Raw genomic sequence first — 27729 nt, 5'->3', positions numbered from 1 at the left:
TATGTGCCAGACTGAACATGTTGAATTCGTTGGCTTGTAATATCTGCTGAGAAAGATACTTTGTTTTGTATTGAGTATATTTATTCTTGACCGGAATACAAATCAGTGCAGGAGATATGTATAGATATATATTATTCGCCGCATGCACAGCAGTAACAACTGCTGTGTTAGATATCCATGGGATTAACATGGATGAAAGCATTGAGAGTGGCCCAAGCGGTGAAGTCAACATAGGAAAAGCTAAGGTGAAACTGACCTGTGAGGGTGACACCCCGTGCGGCAGAAAATACACTACCAAGTAATGTCGAATGCGTTAGCTAACATTGCTGTATATTTACGCACTATTTCACATCATAGACGACAATGCCATCGATTCAACTGCTGCTGGAAACCTCGAAACCGAGCGCTCGGACTCCCGCGATGTGTGGAGCCGAAACACTTTATTCAAAACTACAAAAGTAATGCAGGCATACATGCAAAATGGGGGGTACAGTAACTGATTAAGGATTTATTTTCAGGGGGAAAAACATTCAACGCGTGGTCTAGCTGGGAACCGTGCAAGGGGCGGTACGCATGCGCGCCCGGGACTCAGTACAGATACAGAGATTGCGATGGCACAGTGTAAGTCCGACACTCTCTGCCAGAGTTGTCTAATTAGACTAATTGCAGACGCTAATCTAATTTTAATCCAATTTGTGAAATGTTTCTATGCTCTAATTTTGATTTTAATCTGGTTTCTGGTTTTCCTGAAAATGCTACAGGAGAACTGTATAGTGCGAAACGAGCCAAGCTCTGAGTACAGACATTTGCCATTCTTGTGCTTATGAGAATGTTCTCTGATTTGTAATGAAGGAATGGAGACAATTACAAATTATTTAAATTTTAAGGCTGGTAATTTATCTATGGTGTTATACTGAATGCCAACGCAGCACGGCCCTGTACGTCACTCAGGTTGGACCGGACGAATATCCATTTCGATTTTAGAAGGTGTATTTACGACGCAATATGTCTGATAAAAATACCTGCCGACGATGGTGATAAAGCCGAAAATGAACCACTAATTTCCACCAAACATACTCGAGTTCTTCATTCATAGTAACTGATGACTAGGGCAATTTTTTTTTGACATGTCAAAAAAAGTCAAAATTAGGTCAAAATTGTAGCGTTAGGTCAAAATTTGTCAAAATTGTTTACAAAGTCAAACATTTTTTGACCTCTGCATTTCGTTTGTATCGTAGATTTTGCGCTGTCGGTGAACTTATCATTTGATATTTTACAGCTTGTAGCCTACTTTATAGGCCTACCGTTGTTAAGGGTCTGCTCATTGTGAATCATAAATGGTCAAATGAAACAAATTGTGACATGGTTTTATGGTCAACGTACCGCAATATCCTAGCTGAAGCAAGACTGCTTGGACATTGCATGGTTCTTATATCAAGAAGCGCAAGCTGAAAAATTGTGATATAGACAACATTGCCAGACTGAAGCAACACGGTTTGTCACCAGCAGTGTGCACACAACTTGAGTGTTGTCAGCCAACAAATGCTGCTGTTGAACGTTCTTTCTCCGTTCTTGGCAAGCTACTTAGTAAGGACAGACACTTTCTACCCGTGAATGTAGGAAAGGATCTTTCGTCGTACTACAACAAATTTTAATTATTTCCACCAGAATACGTAATGTAACTACTGGAATTCTTCATAGGGCCAGATTTCGTTAAAATACTAGTTTTTCATGTAAAAATCTGTCAGTTTTTGAGCCAAAAACGTTTTTTCAGGCCAATTAACTTTGTAAGGACAGACAGTGCCAACCAGAAATGAAGATAAGTAGTACAATTTTAACATTATATGCGAAAACACCTAATTTGCATACGTGAGGTCAAAATTTGGTCAAATTTCAGTTTTTTTAGGTCAAAAAAGGTCAAAATTTAGATTTATTAGGTCAAAATCTTCCGTTTTTTAGGTCAAAAAAAAATTGCCCTACTGATGACCAATTCATCTCCATTGCTTGTTCAACGAGTCTTCATATGTGGTAAATTTCAGGAAATATTTTTCAAATGAAGTCTTATCTCCACTGGTATATCTTCCGATATATCCGAACAGTGTGTTATAGTGCTGTCTGTTGCCTACTGTGATACCGAGAAGGTCATCGCCTCTGGGCAGAGCGGGTTACGAATGCATTGATAGTGCTTCTCAGAATTGAAGTCACGGCCCCTACCGTTGTCCAGGGGCTGCTACGGCAAGTTGATATGATGATTAGGGCTTGACACTATGGTACACTATGGTACACCATGGTATGGTTCAAGTACTCGAATCTGAATCGAGTAATAATTATCATGATTACTTTCGAGTATTGCGATATGTTTTTTTTTTCAGTGTAAAAATGATGCGCTCCTTGCTACTAAGAGTTAATTTAGATTATTACACATAAATTGAAATTCATTTTTCGAATTTTACAGTCAACCCAATAAAACTGTTAAGTTGCCTAAAAGACTGATGCATAACAATTTTTCTCGCTTTCAGCCAGTAGAAGCGAAGTTACCGCTGTTGACAATTTGGATTCACAAAAATAGCTTGGACGGTGGATAATTCCGGAATTATTAACGAAACACTCAAACTTCGCTTCTTTGCGGGTAGTAATTACATCAAATATGTTTACATTGATTTTGTATACAACTCATGAGTGGACAGTAAAATTCTAATAAATTCAAAAGTCTAAAACTCCTATGCGTTGGAATCGAATTTGGTGTGCAGCGTTATTTTAGACAACTTAACGACTTGAACAGTGAATCTCCGGAATCCTGCAGAAAAATAATAACCCTACTGAGCAGTAATAAACAGGTGTTGGATCGAGTCAAAATGCGCAGTGACTCGATGTGACTTGTGATTCAAAGGCGGTGACTTGTTCCTAACACTTATAAAGAGTGTGGTGTGTAACAGGAATTCAAACCTTCCTTCAGATGTCAAGGTGCGACCCGGGAAACGCAACGCTGCATAGTACCCGGCTCCGCCTGTGCCGCACCACCAACAACAACCACCACGACAACACCGGCTACCACTACCACAATTGCCTCAACCACCACAGCAATCACCAATACGACCACAACCACTGCGAACACGACTACTACCGGTGCTACAACAACTGCAGGTACTGCAAATTTATTTTGAATAAATGCAGCTAGAGTCGACTCCGCTTAATTCGGACACTATAATTTTGCGCACTTTTGGCAGAACCAACCGGAGACAATCAATTGTCCGATTGGTGGCAGGGTTATATTGACTCGAGTCGCAATTGCTCAGTGACTCGACTTGTATGACCAAGTCATATGACTCGAAACAAATCCGGCCAGAAACTGACCTTTATCTGATTGAGTAAAGATGTTAAAAGTAGATTCAAAGTAGTCATAAGGTGTACTAAAGTAGAAATATTGATAACGACGTAAATTCATGCTCAAGTACAAGTACAAGTAGCGATTTTCAAGTAAGTAAAAAGTCATATATTTGCGTGAAAAACTGAAAATTGTGAAGTAGGACTATTCTAAAATAATGGAAGTAGTCGGCAAAACCTACTTGAGTACTTTGATAAAGTAGAAGTACTTCTTTACGGACTACCTCCGCTTAATAGCGAGACATGGGAATGAGGGGGAGGGGGTATTCGTTTCACCCAAGCAAAGTTGCAAAAAAAAAATCAGTCGAACATGACTTGAACTCGACACTGAATACTGTGACGTGACTTGGGCTCGGGCTTCAATTAACTCGACATGGCTCGATAATTCGGAACATCGGGACTCGATTACAACTGTGATTCATGGTCAATACGGTCCTACTGCGTAACATGCACATACATTGCACTTAGAGTGTTAGACCGATTTTATTACCGGCTTGGCGGTCATATCGAGTTGATATCACACTCTGAACGAGATATTGATACAGGCTATTATAGAATTAAATATCGGCATAATCACAACATGATAGTAGGGAGTCTGAGAATTATAATCTCGGACTGATAGATAGGGAATATTCAGCTATTTCTTATAGCTTACAGTCAGACGTGGTCAAAGTCGTCATCGTTGCTACTCGAGTAGAAGTAGCGTCGTAAGTGTCAACTCAAGTACAAGTAGTAGTGATTTCTGAGTATGTAAAAAGTAAATATTCTAGGCCTACGTCTGCCTAAAAACTGAGAACTGTTGAACAGAAGTAGTAGTCTGAGAACATAATCACTTGAGTAATTAGCGCAAGTAGGTATATACCTGCTTGAGTAGTTTAGAAAAGTAGAATTACTTCGTTACTGATCGCCACTGCTTACAAGTGTCCAGATGCAACCTTTTCTAGCTTATTTCATATCCATGTCCAAGCATAGAGATGACTGTAAAGCTATTCAAATAAATGCTATGAAATTCTGGTACTGCACCTACGGTAGATGCCATCTCTGTTGAATATATCTGGATTACTGGTGAAGGCTCAAAAATCTGATATCGGTCAGGCTCTAATTTTGAGTAAATGCAATCTTGGTTTAGATGTTACAACAATATCAAGACTATGAACGTAGGTGAAATTGGTATTGTCTGCTGCACGCATCACATTTTCAACAACGAAAGCTGTTTCCTTCATTTAAATCAGCTGCTTTCAATTTCATTGTTTTTGTATTCGTTTCTTTACTCGATTACGTTCCTGTTTGATTGGGGGAAAGAAACTGATTTCTATATCCAAATAAGTACGAGTTACTCTGGCCTTGCAGACTTCAGTCATATCGGGTCCCTGTCAATACATCTAAAAGCGTTATCGGAAATATATATTAGATAAGTATTGATTTGATGCCGGTATTGCAATTACTGTCTTGTATTGTAAAGTACCGTGTAAACTGCGCTCTATAGACTCAGTCATGCACTGCAGTCCCAAAAATTTGATGTATATAGCTCGTTGTATCCTTGTTGATTTTTTTCTCTACATTTCTTGTAGTTTTGTATATTTATTTTCCTTGTTATGCGCCAATGTGTAAACTCCTGCAGGTGACGACTGTGTACTAAGGCATTGCGGCCCCTCGTCGTCATCCTGCTCCGTACCGGATTTTCACTGGTGTGACGAATATATGATTGATTGATTGATAATAATAATGTTTTCAGCTTTATTGCCAAAACTAGGCCCAGAATACTGACTTTTTATTGGCTTGGAAATTTCTACTTGGACTTGAGTGTGTATTTACGTGGTTACTTCTGCTTCTACTTCAGTACCAATTATGGCTACTTTGACCATCTCTACCCTTACCAGGTTTATTCAAACCGATAAAAGACAGTTTCTGGTCCGATTTGTCTTGATTCGTGTGACTTGACTGGGTCAAGCGCAATGACCAGATAAGCAGGGATGATAAAGGTATTCGCGATGCTACTCAGGTAGACGCGGCGGTAGAAGTAGCCTAATGCCGCAAATTTGTACTTAAATACAAGTAGATGGCAAAACTACTTTCTATTCATACGTGGTAAAACAATTTCATTTCAAGACTCGTATGCAGACTTGGACAACTAGGAAATTTTCAGCTTTTCTAAATTAGATTATAACTACTTATTTATTTATAAATAAAAAATACTATAATTGGAATTATAACTACACATTTTGTCCAAATTAGATTAGAATTAGAATTACATGATTCGCGAAAACTTGTACACTGAAGCAAGTACACTTCGTATCAAATCAGAACTCGTTCTCATAAGCGCGTGAAGGGAAAATATCTGTACTACGAGCTTGGCTCGTCTCGCACTACGCAGGTCTCCTGTAGCATTTTCAAGGAAACCAGATATTAGATTAGCATTGAAAATAAAGCGTGGAAACACTTCACGAATTAGATTAGAATTACAGCAAAGATACATTTAACATATTAGATTAAAATTTGATTACCGGTATTCAACTCTAACTTGACATATAGGCCTAGCTGTTCAAGTCTGCTTGTATGGTTATTAATATAGCTTTCTGTATTCAATGGTTAACGAATTAAACAAATTATATATATCTAGGGTTACCATACGTCCTCTTTTTTTAAAGTGTCCTCGGAGGACACCTTTTTGTCCTCTTTTTTGAGAATTTAGGTCAATTTAGAGCAAATTGCGAGTGACATGCCGTAAATTAGCACAGAACTGACGCCCCGGTGGGCATTTCGGAGTGAAAAACGGTTATCTTAGCTCTGGGCGGAAAGATGACCTTTTTTTATTGTTGTTGTTGTTGTTTTAGTCATCCACCTAGCAAAGCGGGAAGAAAAACGGTACTTTGAGCTCTGAGCGGAAAAGATTACTTTTTTTTTTTAGTCAACCGATTACAAAGTGGGAAAAATTCACCGGTTTTTGAGAATTCTTCTCCGGTTTTGCAAGTCTCAAATTTCTGAAAAAGTGTCCTTTTTTTAGATTTCCAAAATATGGTAAGCCTATAACTCTCTCTCTCTCTCTCTCTCAGCCACTACAGGTACTACAGCTACTACCGGCACTACGACTACTATCAGTACTACAACGACCAACAGTCCTACAACTACCAGTACACCTACGACTACCGTAACTACCGCCAATACCACCACTGCAAGCACCACAACTCCATTAACTACTACCGGTACTACCACGACTGCAGCAACCACAACTACTACTACGACACCAGCAACAACCACCACTGTGTCAACAACTCTCGCTACTACAACAACGACAGTAGCTACTACAACGGCCACCGTGGCCTCTTGGGAAACGTGGGGAGCATATGGTGCCTGTGTGGCGTCTGCTGAGCCTGCGTGTTTGAGTGGCGATAAAACTAGGACCAGACGGTGTGTTCTTGCGGGAGCCGTGGTAGCCGCCTCAACGGTCGGCTGTAATAACGCGACAGCAACCGAGGTAAGCCTAATAATTGTGCGTTTACCATGCCTTCTATGTATTTATGCAGATGGGATGAGTAACGACGCATTTCTACTTCTACTACCAGTAGATTCTGCCTACTTGCACTACTTCTTTAAGAGCTGTATTCACACTGATAAAAGACAGCTTCTGGCTTGCTTTGTCTCGAGTCATATGACTTGATCGAGTCATGTGACTTGGTCAAGTCATGCGCAATGACTGATATACAAGTCGAGAGATTCATGTCGAGCCGAGTCATTTTCCATAATTAGGAATAGGACTCGAGTCAAGTCTCAAAAACTCAAAAATTGCGGTTTGAGTCGGACTCGGGGCGAATCATAACTATGGTCATTACAACCCTGGTTGGTAAGGTAAAATCAACGCTTTAAATTCCTACTCAACAGCAAGCAGAAGTAGCGATTTCCAAGTAAGTAAAAATGTAGCCTGAGTATATTCGAGGCCTGGGTTCGCGTTGAAAACTTAAAACAGACAAGTAGAAGTGGTCTAAACCAATGGTTCTCAACCTTTTTCACCTCGCGGATCGGTAAAATTTCAAAACGTGAAGTATGCAACCGTTTTTTTGCAGGTATATGGTGCTAGAGAGCAGGGTTGTGATGACTCGTGTCATTTTTTCAAAATACAGAAATGACTCGACTCGAGTCAATATTGTGTTGACTCGACTTGGGCTCGAGTCATTGCGCTTGACTCGGACCAAGTCATATGACTCGAGACTCAGAAGGCCAAGACCGACATTTCATTGTAATTTAGAAGAATATTAAAGTAACCACACTATTGATATTTCGTCTATTGGTACTAGTACTTTAAAATGCCACCGGAATCTGTTAAAAGTAACTTAGGTATAAAAAGTGGGTTTAGCAATACTTTAACTGGAAACTGAGCAGTCAGCGCCATGACTTGGACTCGGACTCGACTCTCTGCTTGCTGACTTGGACTCGGACTTGACTCAGTGGTGAATTGAAAATAACTCGACTTGACTCGAGTCAAACTATAAAAGTGAGATGGACTTGGGACTCGGAGCCTTGTGACTTGGTTACAACCCTGCTAAAGAGTGACATTTTGGGGTTTAGATCGTAATTAATTATGTTCATGATGGCATTCACGTGATTTTACCGTAGTGAGTCTGTTGAGTCCTGCCCTGCCCTGCCCAGATAAACGTGCGGCGCCGATAGTCGTTTAGTCTTTTGCGCCGAAGGTCATGGATTTAACCGACCACGCCAACTCGAATAATATTCTTCTGTTCGACAATATCGAGAGAATAATCGTTTCGGAGTCGAACCAAGCACCTAGTCATGCTATCTTGCTCATCGCCCACTACCACCAGACGTAGGCTACTCTGGATATAATGCGCCGCATGAATGCACCTGACAACAGCTATACTTGGCCATCCACAAAATCAGGGCCGATCTTCATCCTACCCGCCCAAAAACGTTGGTCTTGGCCCCCCACGGTGTGATAAACCAAACTTATGTGGAGGCTTCTGTTTGATGTTTAAACCAGTACTTGTGAATACATTCATACTATCCAATGAATGTATTCACGAGAGTCTATGCGACATAATGGCGCGAAGCGCGAAAAGTTTATTTAATTCATGACTGAATCGGTCAATAATATTGGTAGTTGCATATATATAGCTATAAATTATTTACACTCTCGGAATTATCAGATTTTTCGGTAGAGTTGATCGAGGTGTCTTCACAAAAATTTAGGCACGTAATTTATAATAATCAAACATATTCGGGTGGGCCTGTTGGAATAATTACTTCATTGCATGTCAATATAGTGAGTAGATATTGAAATCATCTAAGCGTACTAAACTAAAGGACGCACACGATTCCGAATTGCTATTTCTTCACTGGCAAATAATTTTCTCTATGGTCTTGTATTTGTCCTTTGGGGTACAGATTGCCAAGATAGCGAGATTCGGCGCCAGTCATTTTGGAGCCTATGGACAATTAAACATATATATATACCGAAGTTTTCGGTTAACTAAGGGCAGTCCTTTTCAGTCGAGGTTATCTCGCTGCAGAATTTTTCGCACAGTTCTCGGAGTCCTATGTTAGCTTAAACTTCATTATCTGTTGGCGCGGTAATGGCTGGCGTCGAAATGCTTCTTTCTATAAATCACTGGTATTTCTTGGGGGAACGACATCCAATAATCAAGACATTTAGTGACACTGAACCGCGCGTCAAGCGCGAAAAATATTTGAAAAAAGTTGAAAAAAGTTTTTAAAGATGTTCTTTATTTTATGTTCTTTCTGGAAATATTTTTCGGCCCCTTCAAGCTCGGCCCCTACAGATAGGGGGCTTGTGGTGAGGCAGTTACGGTCCTTCACAAAATGAATGATCGTGCAAACTGCACCGTTTAGCGGGTTCGCTTGTACTTGTTTGTTGCTCGCATGTCGTCAAATGACACGGCTTGAACTTCAAGTCAAATCGAACATTTTTTCAGACCTAATGTTACTTTACGAAGCTCTGAATGAGTTTAAAATTTGATGTTTTATTAATTTTATCAATGGACAATTTTCAAAATCGAAAAACTGTACCTTAAGAATAAAAGTTGTGAAAGGATTCTGCGTTGGTATTCAGGAGGAAGCCAAAGTACCACCGCGAATTTCTACTCTATTGCAAGTAGAAGTAGAGATTTTCAATTCATTTTATACAATATATCACAAAACATGACGTCACCGGCATGATATTTCGAATAATCCGGGCGGAGAGAGCGCTTAAGCTCGATGTACTATTTTAGATACTACTATTCTTAGATTACTTCAGCCCCTAGTATTCGAAATTCCATGCCGGTGACGTCATAATTGTTGATACGATTGTTGATATACAATGTTCTTCCCAATTCTCTACTGGTTGCTGACGATTACCCCTGATGAGTGTCAGCCGAAAATATTCGAATTCCTTTCAATATGAATAAACTATTCATTTGTATATTGAAATTCTGTACCTCCATGAAGCTCTTGAATTCATTTTATGTTCAAACACATTTGAGTACTCCGACAAATAGGTGTACGATATAAATTGTTTTATTTGTTCTATAGCCTCGATAAATTCGCGTAGGAATTAAAAATGTTTTAAAATATTAGGATAGGATTTCGCTGGCCTTCTTTTCCTTCAGCGTATTTTACAATTATCAATATCAATTATCTGATCAGACCGTAGCCTGCGACACGAGCATTTGTAAAACTGCATCGGCGTGGGTCGACCAATCTTGCCCTGTCACGTGTGGGACAGGACAGTACACCAGCACTCGAAATTGCACTAGCGGCGGATCGAACAGTTCAGCGAGCTGTTTCACAAAGACTACCAATTGCACCGGTTTACCAGCTTGTGGTAAGTATAATTTTTGTGTGCTATAATGCCGTCGGACTTGTACCAACTACTGAATGGTCAAAATAGTGCCAACGGGAGCCAGAATTAGAACAAGAACAAGAACTCACTGGAACTACTCACATTTCAAAATCATCGACTAGAACTAGAACTAGAAGTACTCACTTTTCAAAATCAGCGACTAAAACTAGAACGACTCACTTTTCAAAATCACCGACTTCAACTAGAACTAAAACGACTCACTTTACAAAATTCGCAACTACAACTAAAACTAGAAGTACTCACTTTTCAAAATCCGCAACTACAACGGGAAATACTGGCTCTACAAAATCCGCAACTACAACTAGAACTATAGAAGGACTTACTTTTCAAAATCAGCGACTACAGCTAGAATTATAACCATTCACCTTTAAAGTCATAGATTGGCCAGAATTAGAACTAAAATGACTCACTTTTCAAAATAAATTCGCAACTGGAACTAGAACTACTCACCTCTTCAAGATATGCAATTAGAACTAGAACTAGAAGTACTCACCTTTTCAAAGTCCGCTACTACAACTGAAACTAGAACTACTCACTTTTCAAAATCAGCGACTAGCACTTGAACAACTAACTTTTCAAAATCCTCAACTGAAACTAGAACTACTGACGTTTTCAAAATCGGCAACTGGAACTAGAACTATAAGAACTCACTTTTCATCAGTTTTCGGCGTGAATATTTGCATTTTTACTTACTTTAAAATCGATACTTCTACCATATGTGTATTTGTGATATCGTTTTCAGTTGTCCCTGATCCTAATGTGGATTTTGTTGTGTTGATGGACATGTCCACTCTCAATGACAATTGTCAGACCAAGCCTGGAACTCCACCATTCACATCCGCGACACGAACTGACTTTCCAGGATTCTACAGACAAAAGGACTTTATAACTGGGTAAGATAGTGTCATCAGTAGGGTGAATATTATCGGCATGTCAACAAAAATTCAAAAGCAGCCTACACTGAACTTCATTGCTGCCAGCAACCAACTGCTACTGCTGAACGTTCTTTCTCTATTCTTGCCAAGCCACTTCCATACAGTTCCAACCAGAAATGCAGAAAACTACTAGAATTCTAACATTATAAGTAATAATGCCTAATTCAAATACTTCGATTTTGTCAAAATTCTTTTTTTTTTAATGTGAAAAAGTGTCAAAATTTGCATTTTAGTGCAAAATTTTCGGTCAAAAAATAATCGCCTTGGTCATCAGACATGGACAATGTACAATAGGTCTGTTTAAATCACTTTTTTTATGATATTTATGGCTACTTGATAAAATTGTTAGGTTGTGTAAAAATCGATGCGTAACAATTTAACTCGATTACAACCCGCGGACGCGTAGTTATTGCAGTTGAAGAATCTTCGATTTGAAAAAATAGTATTTACGGTGGGTAATTCAAATTATTATTAATTGAATTCCTACTATATCATCAACTCCAAAATTTTGTACTCTAATAACTTCGCTTCTGCTGGTTGGAATTGAGATAAATTTGATATGCATCGTTTTTTTAGACAACCCAACGATTTCATGGGGTTGCCAGTAAAATTTGAAAAATAATATGTTTTAAAGTTTTTTGTTATAATAAATATAAAATATTCTGCTTTTATAGCTAGGCTGTTTCAAGGTATAATTGAGGCAGCATTGCTTGAGAACAAACGAACAATTTTACCCACCATAACCATAAAAATCTGACAGAAAACGTCTATTTGAACAACCCAACAGAGTTATTTTAATTTTCACGTAAATTGAGACCCGTAATTATATATTTGTGTAACTAATACATATTCCATGTAAACGGCATATAACGGTTCCGTATTGGCGTTTTCTTTTCTGTGAAAAACTACTCTTTGGCCCATTTTTCCATAAAACTCTGAGCTCAGTGTGCCTTCGCAAATTGGAGAGAGTGAAACCACAACGCCAGAGTCGGGTCGTTATAATGTGTCCTATGAACGATGAACATGCTCTACATTTGGTGCCTTGAGGGAATATTCAATGAGAGTATTTCCTTGAAAAAATCCTAACATTTGTTACAAATGGGCTGGATAATATAAGATTTTTTTTCAATCTACTCAGAATTGCTTCGCGGGCCGGATGAAATCGTCTGGCGGGCCGGATGCTTGACACCCTTGCACTTGGGCAAGTTTTTGTTGCACTAAAATTGTGAGAGAGTTGCACTCGATTTTAACAAACGTTGCAGTAGATGATCTAATACGTGAAACGTTTCTATGCTTTCATTTTCATTCTAATCTAATTTTATTTTTCTGAAAATGCTACAGGAGAACTGTATAGTGCGGGACGAGTCAATCTTGCTAAATATAAACATTTGTAATTATCATGCTTATGAGAAGTAGCTTTGGTTTGATATGAACTGAACGTCATTCAATGTCCAATTCTTCGCGAATTTCGTAATTATAATCTAATTTAGAAACAATTGTAGCCATAATTCTCATTTTATTATAATTTGGAAAAGTGCTTAGGTATACAACTCCAATTCTAGTCTAATTTGAAAAAAAAACTGCGTTGTTATAATTCTAATACTAATACTGGTCTAATTTGAACAAAATCTCGTAACTATAGTTCTAATCTAATTTGGAAAGGAACTGTAGTTACAATTCTAATACTAATGCTGGTTTAATTTTAAAAAATCTGTGTAGCTCTAATTCAAATTCTAACCTACTTTGTAAGACTCTGTGTAGCTATAATTATAATGCTAATACTAATTTAATTTGGATACAAGCTCTATAGCTATGATTCTAGTTCTAACCTAATTTGGAAAGAATATGTGCAGTTATAATTCTAATGCTTGTCTAATTTGGAAATAAACTGTGCAGCTATAACTCTAATTTTGATCTAATTTGAAAAACTGTGTACCTGTAATTTTAGTTCTAATCTGATTTGTTAAAACTGAAAATTTTCTGGTTGTCCAAATCTTGCTATAGATATCAGTTTTGACTAATCCGACATTAGTGAACTCTAATCGAAATCCCAGAACACAGCAGAAATAGTCTACTTCCTCACTACTTGATTCGTTTTAAGGTTGATATCTACGTGGCAGACATTGAGCCAAACGACAACACGGCTCGGAATTCAAGGAAACGCTGGCAGTTGCAACTTTGCCGCTTCGCCGCCTGTCAATTTCCATATGATAAGTCCTTTAGTTGTTGATGTCACCACTGCAACGGTGAGTCTACAATCTATATGCTTCCCAGCTAGATACACATGAACCGCAAATTGTGTGTGCTGACGAATTACCTCCAGTTTCTTGAAGTGTTCAATCGGGATTTGCCTCGTTATGCTATTTACTGACCTTTTCCGAATTTTTCTTTGGTATTGTAAGTTTAAAAATTTTGAAAAGGTGTTCTCTTTTCAGATTCCCCAAATATGGTAACCCTATCTAAGTTAGGGTTACCATACGTCCTCTTTTAAGAGGATTTGTCCTCTTTTTTGACTTTTTTGAAAGTGTCCTCGGAGGACGCCCAAATGCCCTCATTTTTGAGATTTTGTCGTCTTTTCTGAGAATTTCGGTTATATATAGGGCCAAATTTGACTCAGATATAACGAGTCAGCACCGTAGTAGTAACGCTCCAGTGGCCATTACGGGAGCTGGGCCGGAAAGTTGACCTCTTTTTTCTTAGTCAACCGACCACGAAGTGGGAAAGATGTACCATTTTTTCAGGATTTTTCTCGGGTTTTGCAAGTTTGAAAATTTTGAAAAAGCGCAATCTTCATATTTCCAAAATATGGCAACTCTAATCCAAGCAGATTAATTGGAGAGAAAAGTCGGTCACCTAATTTGTGAAATGCGTCTACTTTCTATGTTCTGATTTTGATTCTAATATAATGTCTGGTTTTCCTGAAAATGCTACAGGAGAACTGTAGTGCGAAATGAGTCAAGTTTGGTGTTCATACATTTGTCATTCTCGAGCTTCTCGTGCATGACGTGAGTCATTACAACCCTGTTTGCGAACTACCGTAGTTAGAATGTGAGATCCCGCAAAACCTTGAGATAGTTCTCCTTTTCAGGTCGACACGATGCCACTGCAATGCATAGACATGAGCTTGCTGCCAACGATGATCTGCATGAACTCTGGCATGTTTCAGGCGGCCAGCGGCGACCGCAACACGAGCAAGAACTATGCAATCGTGATGCTGCCGAACCCCAGCGTCATACCAAATTTCGGTAAAAACTACCCACATTCAGAATTGTACAAACCGGTGTCGGGATCAAGTCACCACCTTTGAGTCACAAGTCATCTCGAGTCATTGAACATTTTGACTCGAGTTAAGTCAAATCAATCGATTTTGGAAAGTGACTCGAGTCAAGTCAAGTCACTCGATGTTCAGAGGTGACTCAATTCAAGTCACAATTCAATTCAAGTTGTCTTTTCGAAGAACGAGGCATGATTAAGTCATTGCATTTCGCTGGCTATTTGAAATTCAGATGGATTCGCCGTTAATTTTGTAGCGAGGGATCACTATAGAGTTAAATATAGATGCAAAAAGGCGCTGTATAGCTCACGAATTCGTAGTAGGCTGCTGCTAAGCTACGTAGCTGTTGTATACCCTCAGTCTTTAATTATCAACCAAAATAGAGAATAGAATACGAAACCACAGATGGGGGAAATGAATTGATATGATTGATACACCACTCAAATATATCCATGGGATACAATTTAAGCCTGCGCCAATGCTTGACTAGTAATATAAAACTGTTAATTTATTCGAATTCGAGTTAAATGGTACAAGAGATTTGGTTAAGGTGATCACCTAACACCAATGACCAGTCAATATAACAGAGATAGATACCTTGTTATGATATTACTTTACTACTGCGACAACGTACGCTGTAAGCGGTCAATGTATTGGTAATAGAATAATGGAGGTTCAGTAAAACGCAAAATCATTGAATGAATGAGATTTGTTGTCACACTCGAAAACAATCCGAACATTTGTAAAGTATACAGCGATTTTTATCGCCACCGATTACTTGCTGACTTGAAATTGACTCGAAAGTTTTACTTCGAGTCACGAGTCAATCCTCATTTCTGAAACGCCGAGTCAAGTCAATTCGAGTCTTACCAGCACTGGAACAAACTAATGGGATTTCGAACTGCGCAACTAGAACGAGAACGAAACGTATTTACTTTTCAAAACTCTTCACACCAACTAGAACTACATACTTTTCGAAACTCACCACTAGAACTAGAACTACTCACTTGTCAAATCTCACAACTAGAACTAGAACTACTCATTTTTTTTAAACTAGAACTATTTATTATCGAATACTCAACACAAGAATTAGAACTGGAACTACTACTGCTTTTTGAAAACTCCTACTAAAACTTTTTACTTTTCAAACTCACGACTACAACTAGCACTACTCATCTTTTCAAACTCACAACCAAAATTAGAATTAGAACTACTCACGTCACAAACTTACAACTACAATAAGAATCAGAACTACTCACTTTCAAAACTCATCACTAGAACTAGAACTACTCACCTTTTAAAACTCACTAAAACTCCTCACTTTTCAAAATTCACCGCGAGACGTAGAACTACTCACCTTTTCAAAGTGAAAACTATAACTATAACTATAACTATATAATTACTCGCTTTTCAAACTCACAACTTGAAGTACTCACTTTTCAAAGCTTACCACTAGAACGAGAACTGATCACTTTCCAACTCACAACTGGAACTACAACTTTTCAAAATACGCAGTTGAAAACAAGACTACTAACTTTTTAAAACGAGCAGCTAGAACTTGACCTGCTAACTTTTTGAAACTAAAACTACACACTTTTCAGTAGTTAATTGACTGCCAACTAACTAGATAGGTGGTTTGTACAAGTCCGTCCATATTTGGTCACGTGAGTCATTGCAGTAACCATTGCGTTGCGCTATATTTTAGATGCCACATTTACTGCAAACACGTACTCCTTGATGAGATCGAATTTGGTGAACAACATCGACAGAATCTACGTCGTGTCTACCGTGGATATGAACACGCTATCGCCTGTCGACTCAACCGCTGCCATTGCTAGTGAGTATTTTAATTTGTATCTGGCAAATGAAGAGGTTCTGAGGTACAGAACTTCAATATACAATTGAACAATGCATTGATATTGAAATGAACCCGAATAATTTCGGCTGTCACTCGTCAGGGGTTCTCGTTAGTACCTAGTAGAGAAGTGACGAGTGTCAGTCAAAAATATTCGGGTTTATTTTAATGTGATCATATTTCTCCATTGTACATAGTTCTAAATTGCAAATTTTCCAAAAATATAGTTTAAAAAAGATCATCAAAGAGAACTCCCTTGCGAATTTCTAGGGACCTAAAATTAATTTTTTTGTTAATTTCACGCGATTTTTTTAATTACTTTCTGGCTCTGGAAAGGAAATTTGTAGCAGAAAGTAAAATACCTTAAAATAAAAAATATATATATATATAAATATTATTTAAAAACATTTAAAATGAAATTTCGAGACAATTTAATACAAGTTTTTTTGGGATTTTTGGTAAAATTCAGTTGAAAAAAGATGTATCAGTGAATTTCATGCGATTTCATTTCAAATTGAAAAAAATTGTGAATTTATTTGAATTTTCGTCAATTTTTTTCTCAATTTGAGAAGATTACTGCATACTGATTGCATACCTCATCATTAGGGCGATTTTTTCTACCTACAAAACGGAAGATTTTGCGCTAAAAAATAAAAATTTAGACATTTTTTTACCTTGGAAAACCTAATTTTGACCTAACGTATGAAAATTAGGTGTTTTCCCCCACATAATGTTAGAATTGTACTACTTATCTTCATCTCTGGTTGCCACTGTCTGTCCTTTCGAGGTAGTTTGGCCTGTAAAAACTATTCGACTTGAAAACTGACAAATTTTTACATGAAAAAACTTTTATTTTGACGAAATCTGGGCCTATGATGAATTCCAGTAGTTACATCACGTATAATGGTCGTAGAAATAATTAAAATTTGTTGTAGTACAACGAAAGATACTTTCCTACATTCTCGGGTAGAAAGGGTCTGTCATTACTAAGTAGCTGGCCAAGAATGGAGAAAGAATGTTCAGCAGCAGCAGTTGTTGGCTGACAACACGAAGTTGTACGTACACTGATGGTGACACACAGTGTTGCTTCATTCTGACAATGGTGTCTACCTCACAATTTTTCATCATGCGCTTCTTGATATAAGAACCATGCAATTCCCACGCAGCTTTGCTTCAGTTAGGATATTGCGGTACGTTGAGCATAACACCAAGTCAACCTATTTGTTTTATTTGAATGTTTATGATTCACCATGAGCAGACAATGCGTAAAGTAGGCTACGAGCTGCAAAATGTCAAATGATAAGCAGGTTGCAAAACATTTTGACTTTGGAAACAATTTTGACATTTGTTGACCTAAAGCTACAACAATTTTGACAAAATTTTGACTTTTTTTGACAAGTCAAAAAAATCGCCCTACTCATACCGATAATCTTATTCTAATGTAATTTGTGAAATATTTCTATACTCTAATTAATTGTAATTCTGCTTCCCGCTTTCCTGAAAATGCTACGGGACAACTGTATAGCGCGACTCAAGCCAAGGTAGGTGTATACTGTATAGGAATTCGCCATTCTCATGCTTATGAGATTCAATTATGATTTGATATGAGGTTGTCAGCTATGAACGACAGAGCATCTCAATAGGTCAGACAAAAATAAACTGAATTTACTCCTTAATGCTCAAAAATCAACCCGTCGGAACGGAAACACTGACCAATAATTCTTGTATCACAGAGTACGAACAATTCGGGTGTCTGACGACCACGCCGGTTGGTTGCAATCGATACATCGGACATCTTTACGAAACGCCGACAGCGATAATAACCCGGCTGCGCAGTTTTATCGCCGCAAATCCTTAGTTCGTCGTTTTTTTGCGTATTTTCATTGGAGATGAGATGGAGAAACATTTTTCAAATCCGCCAAGAAATATACTTGCCTACTACAGAAATGTGTGAGGTCTGATTGTTTTATCTGCATGGTTACAACCAAGTCACAAGGTTCCAATTCACAAGTCAATCTCGCTTTTATAGTTTTGACTCGAGTCAATTCGAGTTATTTTCAATTCACAACTGAATCAAGTCCGAGTCCAAGTCAGCAAGAAGGGAGTCGAGTCCGAGTCATGTTATTATGACTCGAGTCTGAGTCCAAGTCATTGTGTTGACTGCTCAGTTTTCAGTTAAAGTATTGCTAAACCCACTTTTTATAACTATGTTTGGTGATATCCAATAGTTCGCATATATTGTTGTTGTTGATTATTATTTGATTGGCGATTATAACGCAAGTGGTTTTGTTCGTCATATCCAAAAAGTCATTTATCATCTAGGGGTGGGTATTGCATTACAAAATATAAACTCAAATATATGGCTTTGTTGCGAGAACGAATTCCACGACGTATGGAAAAATATGCGTCTCAGTCAAAAAGTTTGTTACTGTGGGAGCGATATTCTTCCTCCGACACGTGTCCTCGAGAATTCTTCTCTTGTGTCTATAATTTCGACACGTCAATAAATAATGGGCGATACTCTCTTCTTGGCGGCAAGTTGAGCAATTGGCTGAATCTGCTATTCCCAATTTGGATAGATGTGCTTTTAGTCCACAATGTCCGGTTTGTAGTCGGAACATGATCGCTTGATACCTTTTCGGTAGTCCATTCACGTCTGGTCTGGGGTAGACGGTTGGAAAACATTCCTTATATTGTTGTGACTTATCCGATAGTGAATAGCGGTTATTCCATAGTTCGATGCACGCCTTCCGACGCGAAGCAGCGATGTCTCGTACGGAAGGTTTGAATTCAGTCGTTTGCACACTGGCTTGACTCGCTCGTCTGGCCAATTCATCTGCCTTTTCATTCCCGGGAATTTGATAATGACCAGGTATCCAAACAATAGCGATCTCGTATCCTGCCTCCGATATCCGATGGATCGTCTGTAAAATTGGTGCGACGAGGTGATGTGATCGCCCATAAATATTGTCAATCGCTTGAATTGCGCTCGAGCAGTCCACGAGTATTAGTATATTGGTATTGCTGTTTTCCACAGCCCATTGTAGAGCTGAGCTTATTCCCACCAATTCTGCAGTGAACGAACTCGATTCCTTTATGATAGTGATTGCGCCGTTGATAGTTCGCGATACATAAAACGCCGCCGCAGTGCCCGTCGTAATTTTTGATCGATCAGTGAAAATCTGCAAGTATCCCGGGAATCGTCTACAGATATGTTCATTGATTAGTGGTAACAAAGAGGAACATTGTTGAAACTGCAGACTTGTCAAAGTTAAAGGGGCACTGCACTCAAAAAATGATGTGGTCTCAAATTGAAGGGCAAAATGAAAAAAAAAAATTTGGCCGCAGCCGTTTTCTTCAGAACGCCACCGTAATGGAGCGGCAATTTATTGAAATTTGCAGAAACACATCCGGCTGCAGCTGTCGCGGCTCCGGGTCATTGCTTAACCCGTTACATAGCACGATGACTTCATCGGCGCACTTGCTCGACGCGATTAGGCAGTCACGCAGAAGACGAACTTCGGATAGTTGTCAGACTATAGATCACTAACCTACCGTAGGTTAGTTATCTATAGTCAGACGATGTTATTAAGGAAATATGTCTTACACGCCAAGGTGGTGTAGATACCGCGTTCCACGGACGATGTTCAGTCAGGAGATTTTACTCTTAATCGGGCCTAGTGTATTCTATTTCTTGAGGGCAGGAATAGATCATGTCCTATTATGTTATGTATAAAACATTACCATCACCAATCAGTGTGCCCTCTGAACATTTCGAAATTCAGAGCGGCCATAATTGGTTTCGCATTCAGGTTGGAGAATCATAAGATGAGGGTTTGAGGGTATCGTAAAATTATGGTTTTGGGATTAGTAAAATTACAATATAATGAATATATATGTTTTAGGGTCAGCTGCGGAGTTGTGGGTTCAGGTTAGGTTTGCGTACCGTTGGATTTTGGTTAGGGATGATGAATTTTCCTACGGTACCCGAACCCTACACCAATTTTGAATGTCATGAATTTTGTCATGTTCATGGGGAACCCTGACTGGTGGTATTCGTGTTGTGGATAAGAAATTACTGTTATCCCGAAAAACGACTACAGCATAAAGTGCTGTTCAACCTGTGTGACGGTTCGTACTTGTGCGAATGAGAAGAATTTCAACCAAATAGTCAACCAATGTTGAGTGTGGAAGAAAAACTGTATTTTCGGAGTTGAGCTGGAAAGTTGGCCTTTTTTTAGTCAACCGACCATGAAGTCTGAAAAATTTACCATTTTTTCAGGATTCTACTTGATCCACTATTCTCTTTCTGAAAATTTTCAATAAGTGTCCTCCTTTCCCGAATCCAAAATGTGATAACCCTACCTTGTAAGTAATAGTGGGCAATGCCAGAGTTGATTTGAATGCAAAGTATTGGAATTTCGGCACTCATTCATATAGCGATGACATAACATGTCGATTTAGTGGAAAAGTGATATTGTTTCGAGTGAATATTGTTCATTAGGGTTGTTCAGATTTGGACATTTTTTTGGAAACTTATTTTGCAAAGTTCAAAATGATAGTTTAGTTAGTACATAAAAACACTTTTACAAGCGATTTTGGTCATCTTCATCGCGATCTTCCTTGCCCGCGAAGCCCGTCGGGTCAATTCTCCTTACTACTGACGATTCACCATGGTGTTTACGTCATATCTTTATCTGTGTTGACCGTGTCACTGGTTTGGAGCTTTTGTGAAGTTATCAGTTCAAGACGGCTATGTAGGGATGGGAAATATATCTGTTTTCATAACTGTACTGAAATACAGTCCTGTAAATGCCAGATGTATCTTCGTTTTACCATGTACATTGTACAACCAATCTATCTCGTTCATGGGAAACATGTATTGGTTGCACGTTTGTTATGAATTGTATACCGAAGAAGCACAACTGTGGTTTGTGTCGAGAACAGATGCGCGGATATTTTCAGCTTGTGTTAAGCTAGTAAATGTTACTGAAAGGTATGTAATTATGTTGTGTCAGTAATCTTTGCCTCCATTTTAGTGTTACTGTAAGATACCGAGTTATCTAATTTGATGGTAGACTAGAATTTGGTTGAAGAAGAATGTCCGAAACGTTGGAAAAGATTGTGCTGGACCCACCAATAACAATATCCAAGTCTGGTCATTATTTGGTCGGATATTCATCTGAGTGTATTATTCTCTCCAAGTTACTTACTCTACGCCAGGTTCTGCAGTATTTGCTGTATCTGAAAGAGTGATGTCCTAAAACTACGAAAACTCAGGATTGTCTTCTTCAAACCGATGAGGAGGTAGTCAAATATGGAATATGGCAAGAATACCTATCAAGCAAATGCATCACATGTCAGGTGGATGGGGACTATTCAATATTCTCAGAATATGTTCATGTGGGCTGATCGGATGCAATACTCGTCAAGTTGCGTTACTCAACTGGAGCGCATGAACTTGTTTCTAAGCTTATTCTATGTTCCTGCTTGGCTGGACTGCAGCATTGGGGTGACGCGCATGGAAACGACTTGCGCTTCGTTCAGGAGATAGGCGGTTACTCTACTACGGATAAAGATGTTGCTGAATCTGCTCTTAATGAGTCGAAGAAGCATCCATGGTACATTGTGGACTAAACTGTGCTTTATGCCCTATCCTCAGAAAAATAAAGTTACGATACCAGAAAAAGCATTGCAAGCCGCCAACTGAAAGTTGAAAAACCGCAATCTTATCGACACAGGCCACCCATTCTCTCATCAGAAAGGACGATAGAGGGGAAGACCACTTTGGCTGATTTAGTGGGCCCTCAGTCATGGCATTTGTTCAACTAATTTGAGTGTTCTGTAGAATGGTTGAATCAGCCTGTGGAACAATGACCTCAGTATGAATCATACAATGAAATGAGCCATTTTGTAAGTAATGTCAAAGTCGTCAATGACGCTGCTGAACGAGGAGTTTAACTCACGCCGACTTTGCTTCGATCCAGTGGTGGCTTTTGGGGTGGGCGAGGTGGGCGGTCGCCCAGGGCCCCCCGGGTTGATTTATGCGCTTTCGAAGGGCCCCCCCTCCTTGGTTTACGCGCTTTTTTAATGAATATTATTTGTCGAATAACTGCGAGAAACCGTACCCATTGAGAAAATGATATCGTACAGAAGGTTAATAAATATATCTACCAGCGCCACTCGGGTTGATTTACGCGCTGTCGAAGGGGGCCCCCTGCTTGGTTAACGCGCTTCTTAAATGAAAAAATTTTGCCGAATAACTGCGAAAAACCGTACTCATCAAGAAAATGATATCGTACAGAGGGTTAATCAATAAATTGCCTATCCCCCCTCAGGTTGATTTACGCGCTTTCTGTACAATTATGCATTTATTAGTGAGTTTTATACTCCAATAAATGATTAAGCTGTAAATAAAGCAACGAAAGACTTAACCGAAACTTGTACTTGTCACTACCTTCAACTCCAGTGAGTTGATACAAAAGTCTTTGTCAGCATGAACTAAAGTCATGCGTGACGGTATGAGCCATAACCATACATCCCCCCACAACTCCGATAAAGGCACAACTTGAGGAGTTGAAAAGAAAAGGCGCAACAATAAACATGCATCAATATGAATAGAACGCGCCAAGGACATAGTCTTTGTGCCAAAATGGAGGATTTTTGACACGGTTTGACATGCGGCCACCATCAGCGCTGGTTGATGGAGAAGTACCAGGAGAGTCATCATCCACGTACGCATCGTCAACATCATCCACAGGCTGGTCGTTGCAATCTTTTTCCTCGTGTGCGTCATTGAGAATCCGCTGCGCGGGATTCGCACCATCAACATGCGGTGACTCAGGTGTCGGCACGGGTAATAAAGTTTCCGTACCATGCTGCTTTTCAGTATATCGACAGAATGGCTGTACTTTACGAAGGTACTTTCTGTTTCGCAAAGTCAATCTCCCAGACCCATCAATCTTAACGAGATACTGGTCATTGCCGTTACACTGAACAATCATACCGGTCTTGTCCCATCGAAGAGGGAAACGTCCATGTTGATTTTGTACACGACATATGTCCCCCACTTCAAGGGGTGCCAGATTATGAGTGCGTGGTCGCAAAGATTCGAGCTGCTTAGCGAACCTGGTACGTAACGTACGTTCTCTTGTTTGCCATAGCTTTGTCCACATCGGTCTTACGATATGTCCGTTGAAGACTGAACCAACTTTCTTGAATGGCAGAGCGTCTTTCAAAGGTCTTCCAAAAACGATTTGAGCTGGAGAAAGGCCATTGTCTGGATCAGGACAGTTTCTGAACTGTAACACGGCTCGTACAAATGAGTCGGTTCGGAGCTCACCATCCTGTGATATATTTCCAGTGATAAGTCGTTTAATTGACTTGACCGCAATTTCAGCCCGGCCATTTGACCGAGCATTGTATGCAGAAGACAGTCTGTGACGAACACCCCATCGACGTAGGAAATCTTGCGTACTATGAGCGGTGAATTCAGGTCCGCCATCGCTGCTCAGTTCTTCTACTACGCCGAATGCCATGAAGTAGTTCCGTAAAGCATCTTGCAGTCCAAGTGCACCAGAGGTTTGAGTGCCAGGCTTGATATGAAAGATTTCAGGCCAATTGCTGAAACGATCGATGGCTACGAGATACTGGTGACCTGCAACAGTGCAGTAATCTGCGGCAATAGCCTGAAAGGGGTATGTCGGTACGTAAGGATCACAAGGGGGCAAATGCGGCTGGCTCGGTGCGGACCTGCTACACGCATCACATTGTGCCCGCGTTCTTGCAATGCAAGCCGACATACCGGGCCAGAAAACAGTAGCTTGAGCTCTCTGTGACATGGCACTGATACCTTGGTGAGCAGAATGAAGGGTGTCACATATTGGTTTCCTCATAATTGAAGGTATAACAACTCGATCATCATACATGACGACATCATCAACAATAGAAAGCTTACCATGATAGCGCCAATATGCTTGGACCTGAAACGGCAACTGTTCCGATCCATGTGAGAATCCTGAGACAATGTATTCCTTCAGCTTACTGAGAGTATCATCGCATAGGGTAGCTTTTCGCACATCCTCCCATGAAATGACTTTAATGGCGTTCAGGGATGCCCTTGTAGCTGCAATAATAGACGTCTCTAGTTGGTTGTTTTCATCGTGACCTGCCGCCACACAATCGACTGGGTCCAGGGAGGACCAGTGAGTCGTGTCCAGTGATGCGGGGTGCCTCGAGAACGCATCCGATGCCGGTATGGATTTACCTGGAACATGAGAAATACGAAAGCGCCAGGACATTGTACGCTGCTTCAGGCGGAATATTCTAGTGTTTGTAATATCGTCCAACGATTTGTCCCCGAAGATTTTGATCAGCGGTTTGTGATCGGTAGCGATAACAAGGTCATCACAGCCAAGGGTAAAGAACTTGGTATCCTCCAGTGACCATGCCACAGCAAGGGCCTCACCTTCAATCGGAGCGTATCGTCTTTCTGAATCACGTAAGAACCGGGAACCTGCCAGAGTAATTTTCCAGCCATTGGGACAGCAATCAGGCGTCGTAGATTCGCACTCGCAGTATTTTTGACGCAGCCAGTACCCAATGCATGTTTTCGACCAGTCGGGATTCAAGCAAGTTTTTCGCTTCGGGTCAAAAATGCGCACCCCATTTTGGATTGCTCGAATAATCTCAGCTTTTGATTCTGCAAACGCCTTATCGAGTTCATTGGTCCACGTGAAAGAAGATTTCGGGCTAAGTAAGCTCTTGAAAGGTGCCATCATGTCGGTAAGTTTGCCATAATGGGAGACTTGGTTCACAAGTCCAAACCACGACCGTATGTCTGACAGCTTCTGTGGCCTTGGGAAACAGGCGATGGATTCCAAATATTTTGGAAGTGGACGTACGTCGTCTGCCGTAATCTCGAATCCTGCAAATTCAATATGCTTACATGCAAATTGAAATTTTGAAGGGTTAAGAATGATGCCATTGCGTCCCATCAGTTCGAGATAATGAATCATTCTCCACCAATGTTCAGACAGACTGTCACCCCATAACACTGTGTCGTCGACGCACTTTGTCTTTCTAGGCACATCAGCGATTATCCGATCATATCGATGAGTGTATCCATCCCCGCTTGCTATGAAACCTTGTGGGGCCACTCGATATCTATATCTGCCAAATTCAGTGATGAACGTGAGTAAGTGGCGATCATCTTCTCTGACAGGTACCGAATGGTAGCCATTCCAGGCGTCAGTAACCGATCTGAAAGTATCGGGTGGGATGGAACGGGCCTGATGAAATGGTGGAACGATGTGGTGCGTGTCCCGGGAGCAATGACGGTTGAGGGATTGGAAGTCGATTACTCTGCGAGGACTTCCATCGCTTTTACGAACCCATATTGCTCGATGACACCACTTTGTCGGCGTATTGGGTTCAACTTTTTCAATGACACCAAGACGCACGTCATCATCCAATTGTTTCTTAACTGCATCACGCCAGTGAATTGGCACTTGAGAAGGTGTGTGGACCAGTGTTGGGATGACTCGAGTCATGACTTGACTCGAGTCAGACTCGAGTCACCTTTTTCGTATGACTTGACTTGACTCGAGTCACTTTGCTAAAATGACTTGACTTGACTCGGCGTATCAAAAATGTGGATTGACTCGTGACTCGGAGCAAAATTCACGAGTCAATTTCAAGTCATCAAGTAATCGGTGTCGATAAAATTCACTTTACATTGCATATGTTCGGATTTGGCGAAACGCTGGTGTAACCACTGAGAGCGACCAACCATTCAATGATCATGCTTTTTACTGAGACTCCGTTGTACTCTGACAAATAAATTGACTACAAATAAAATGATCGAAGCTTACAGCTTACGATGTCGTAAACTAGTAGTAAAGTAATTTAATGACCTATATATATTTCTGTTCTCTGTACTTACCTTAACCAAACCTACAGTTTTATCGAATTTGAATTCTAATATAGTTTATATACTCCTCAACCATTAGCGTAGGCACGAATTGTACCATATTAATATTTAAATGGATAATTTATTGCATGTTATCAATTCGTTTCTCTATTCTCTTATGGGACTAGTAACTATAAACTGAGTTTTACGTATATGTGATCGATACAGCGCCTTCTTCGGTGTATATTTAACTCTATATTTGTTCATAGGTTCAGAATCAATGACTACTCAATCTGTATTTCATACAGCTAGTTACATCGTAATGACGTAATCATACTCATACTTCGAAAAGACTAATTGACTTGAATTGTGACTTGACTCGTGACTTGACTTGACTTGACTCGACTTGACTCGAGTCACCTCCAAAAATCGAGTGACTTGACTTGACTCGAGTCACCTTCGAGAATCGATTGACTTGACTTGACTCGAGTCAAAATGTGCAATGACTCGAAATGACTCGTGACTCGAAGGTAGTGACTTGATCCCAACACTGGTGTGGACTGCTGCTGGCTTTGCATCTGGATCAACATGAATGTATATGGGTGTTCCAGACATAGAAGGCAACGTTTGATGTTTGCACTTGTTGAATGTTGACGAACTAAATCGCAGTAGAAGCCATTGTTTCATCTTTTCGTTATTTTCCACACATGGCGTGAATGGGAGCTCAGTGGGCGAACTAGGAGGCAACGAGCGTTTTAGGCATTCACACGAGCGTTGATTACTATTGGTGTTTGAGTATTCCTTTGTGGAGGCCGGAGCAGTAATTGCGGCAGCGCCAACTGTAGGAAAATCCGGGCCAATAATATGCAATTGCTCCATCGCACCTCTGCTCATGTAGAACAAATCAGTCGAGTCTGTTACATAAACCATCTCAGCTGTTGCGATGCGATGTCCGTTGCGCATTTTACCAGACATTCGAAGGAATACTGCACCCAGAATATTTATGCCCTCTTCGTTAGCAGCAAGCATACGTTTAGTTACGGGTAATAGACAGTTCTCAGTAAGCCCACATGCTAATAACATTGTTAGGCCCATCAAATACGATTGGGCACCACTGTCCGCAACACCTTTTACTGCCCTAGACGACATTTGTGGACATGGGATATTGAATTGATCATAATCTCGAGTATCAGTCCATACCTGCAATTCCACAGTCGGTTGCGGTTTCGATTCCTTTGCTAACCACCCCTTTGTTCCATCGAAGATGTAGTGCTTGAACGACGACTGATGTCCACGCGGAGTAGCATTACGCGTTGTCGATGCATGGTCATTATGGCGGTCAAGTGTTGAAAGAGATGCCATATGTCCAGACGGGCTAGATGCAGATGATACTTTTCTCTCTGTTTTCCAGCATTCTGAGCATTGTACGAATTCTTTCAAAAATTTCTTCCCGAATCGTCCCTTAATGTACTTGAATTTCTTAATTTTCTTGCCACA

General features: G+C 40.0%; 2 protein-coding genes across 2 annotated transcripts in view; both read left to right on the top strand.

The window, feature by feature from the left end:
* The window catches only part of LOC145452822 (uncharacterized), a 345136-nt gene that overhangs the window by 179969 nt on the left and 137438 nt on the right, over positions 1–27729 (top strand). The window lies entirely within an intron of this gene.
* LOC145452814 (uncharacterized) lies at positions 107–18269 on the top strand. The gene is made up of 11 exons (XM_080330956.1): positions 107–298; positions 358–458; positions 519–621; positions 2957–3144; positions 6438–6859; positions 10042–10219; positions 11001–11151; positions 13295–13439; positions 14282–14438; positions 16173–16304; positions 18056–18269. Exons 1-11 carry the CDS (start codon positions 117–119, stop codon positions 18178–18180), a joined length of 1884 nt encoding a protein of 627 aa, XP_080187082.1. The 5' UTR covers positions 107–116; the 3' UTR covers positions 18181–18269.

This window comes from Botryllus schlosseri, chromosome 12, assembly GCF_051294905.1.
Source record: "Botryllus schlosseri isolate E-star chromosome 12, Bs_hap1, whole genome shotgun sequence".
Classification (NCBI taxonomy): Eukaryota; Metazoa; Chordata; class Ascidiacea; order Stolidobranchia; family Styelidae; genus Botryllus; species Botryllus schlosseri.
The sequence above is the reverse complement of the archived record's forward strand: the minus strand, read 5'-3'. Positions and strand labels throughout refer to the sequence as shown.

What these genes read in the sequence shown, in the direction of transcription:
- LOC145452814 (XM_080330956.1), top strand. Translation starts at nt 117, where the DNA reads ATGTATAGATATATATTATTCGCCGCATGCACAGCAGTAACAACTGCT. An exon ending in ATAACGCGACAGCAACCGAG is followed by an intron (nt 6,860 to 10,041) that starts GTAAGCCTAATA and finishes TTATCTGATCAG; the next exon opens with ACCGTAGCCTGCGACACGAG. An exon ending in CACCGGTTTACCAGCTTGTG is followed by an intron (nt 10,220 to 11,000) that starts GTAAGTATAATT and finishes TATCGTTTTCAG; the next exon opens with TTGTCCCTGATCCTAATGTG.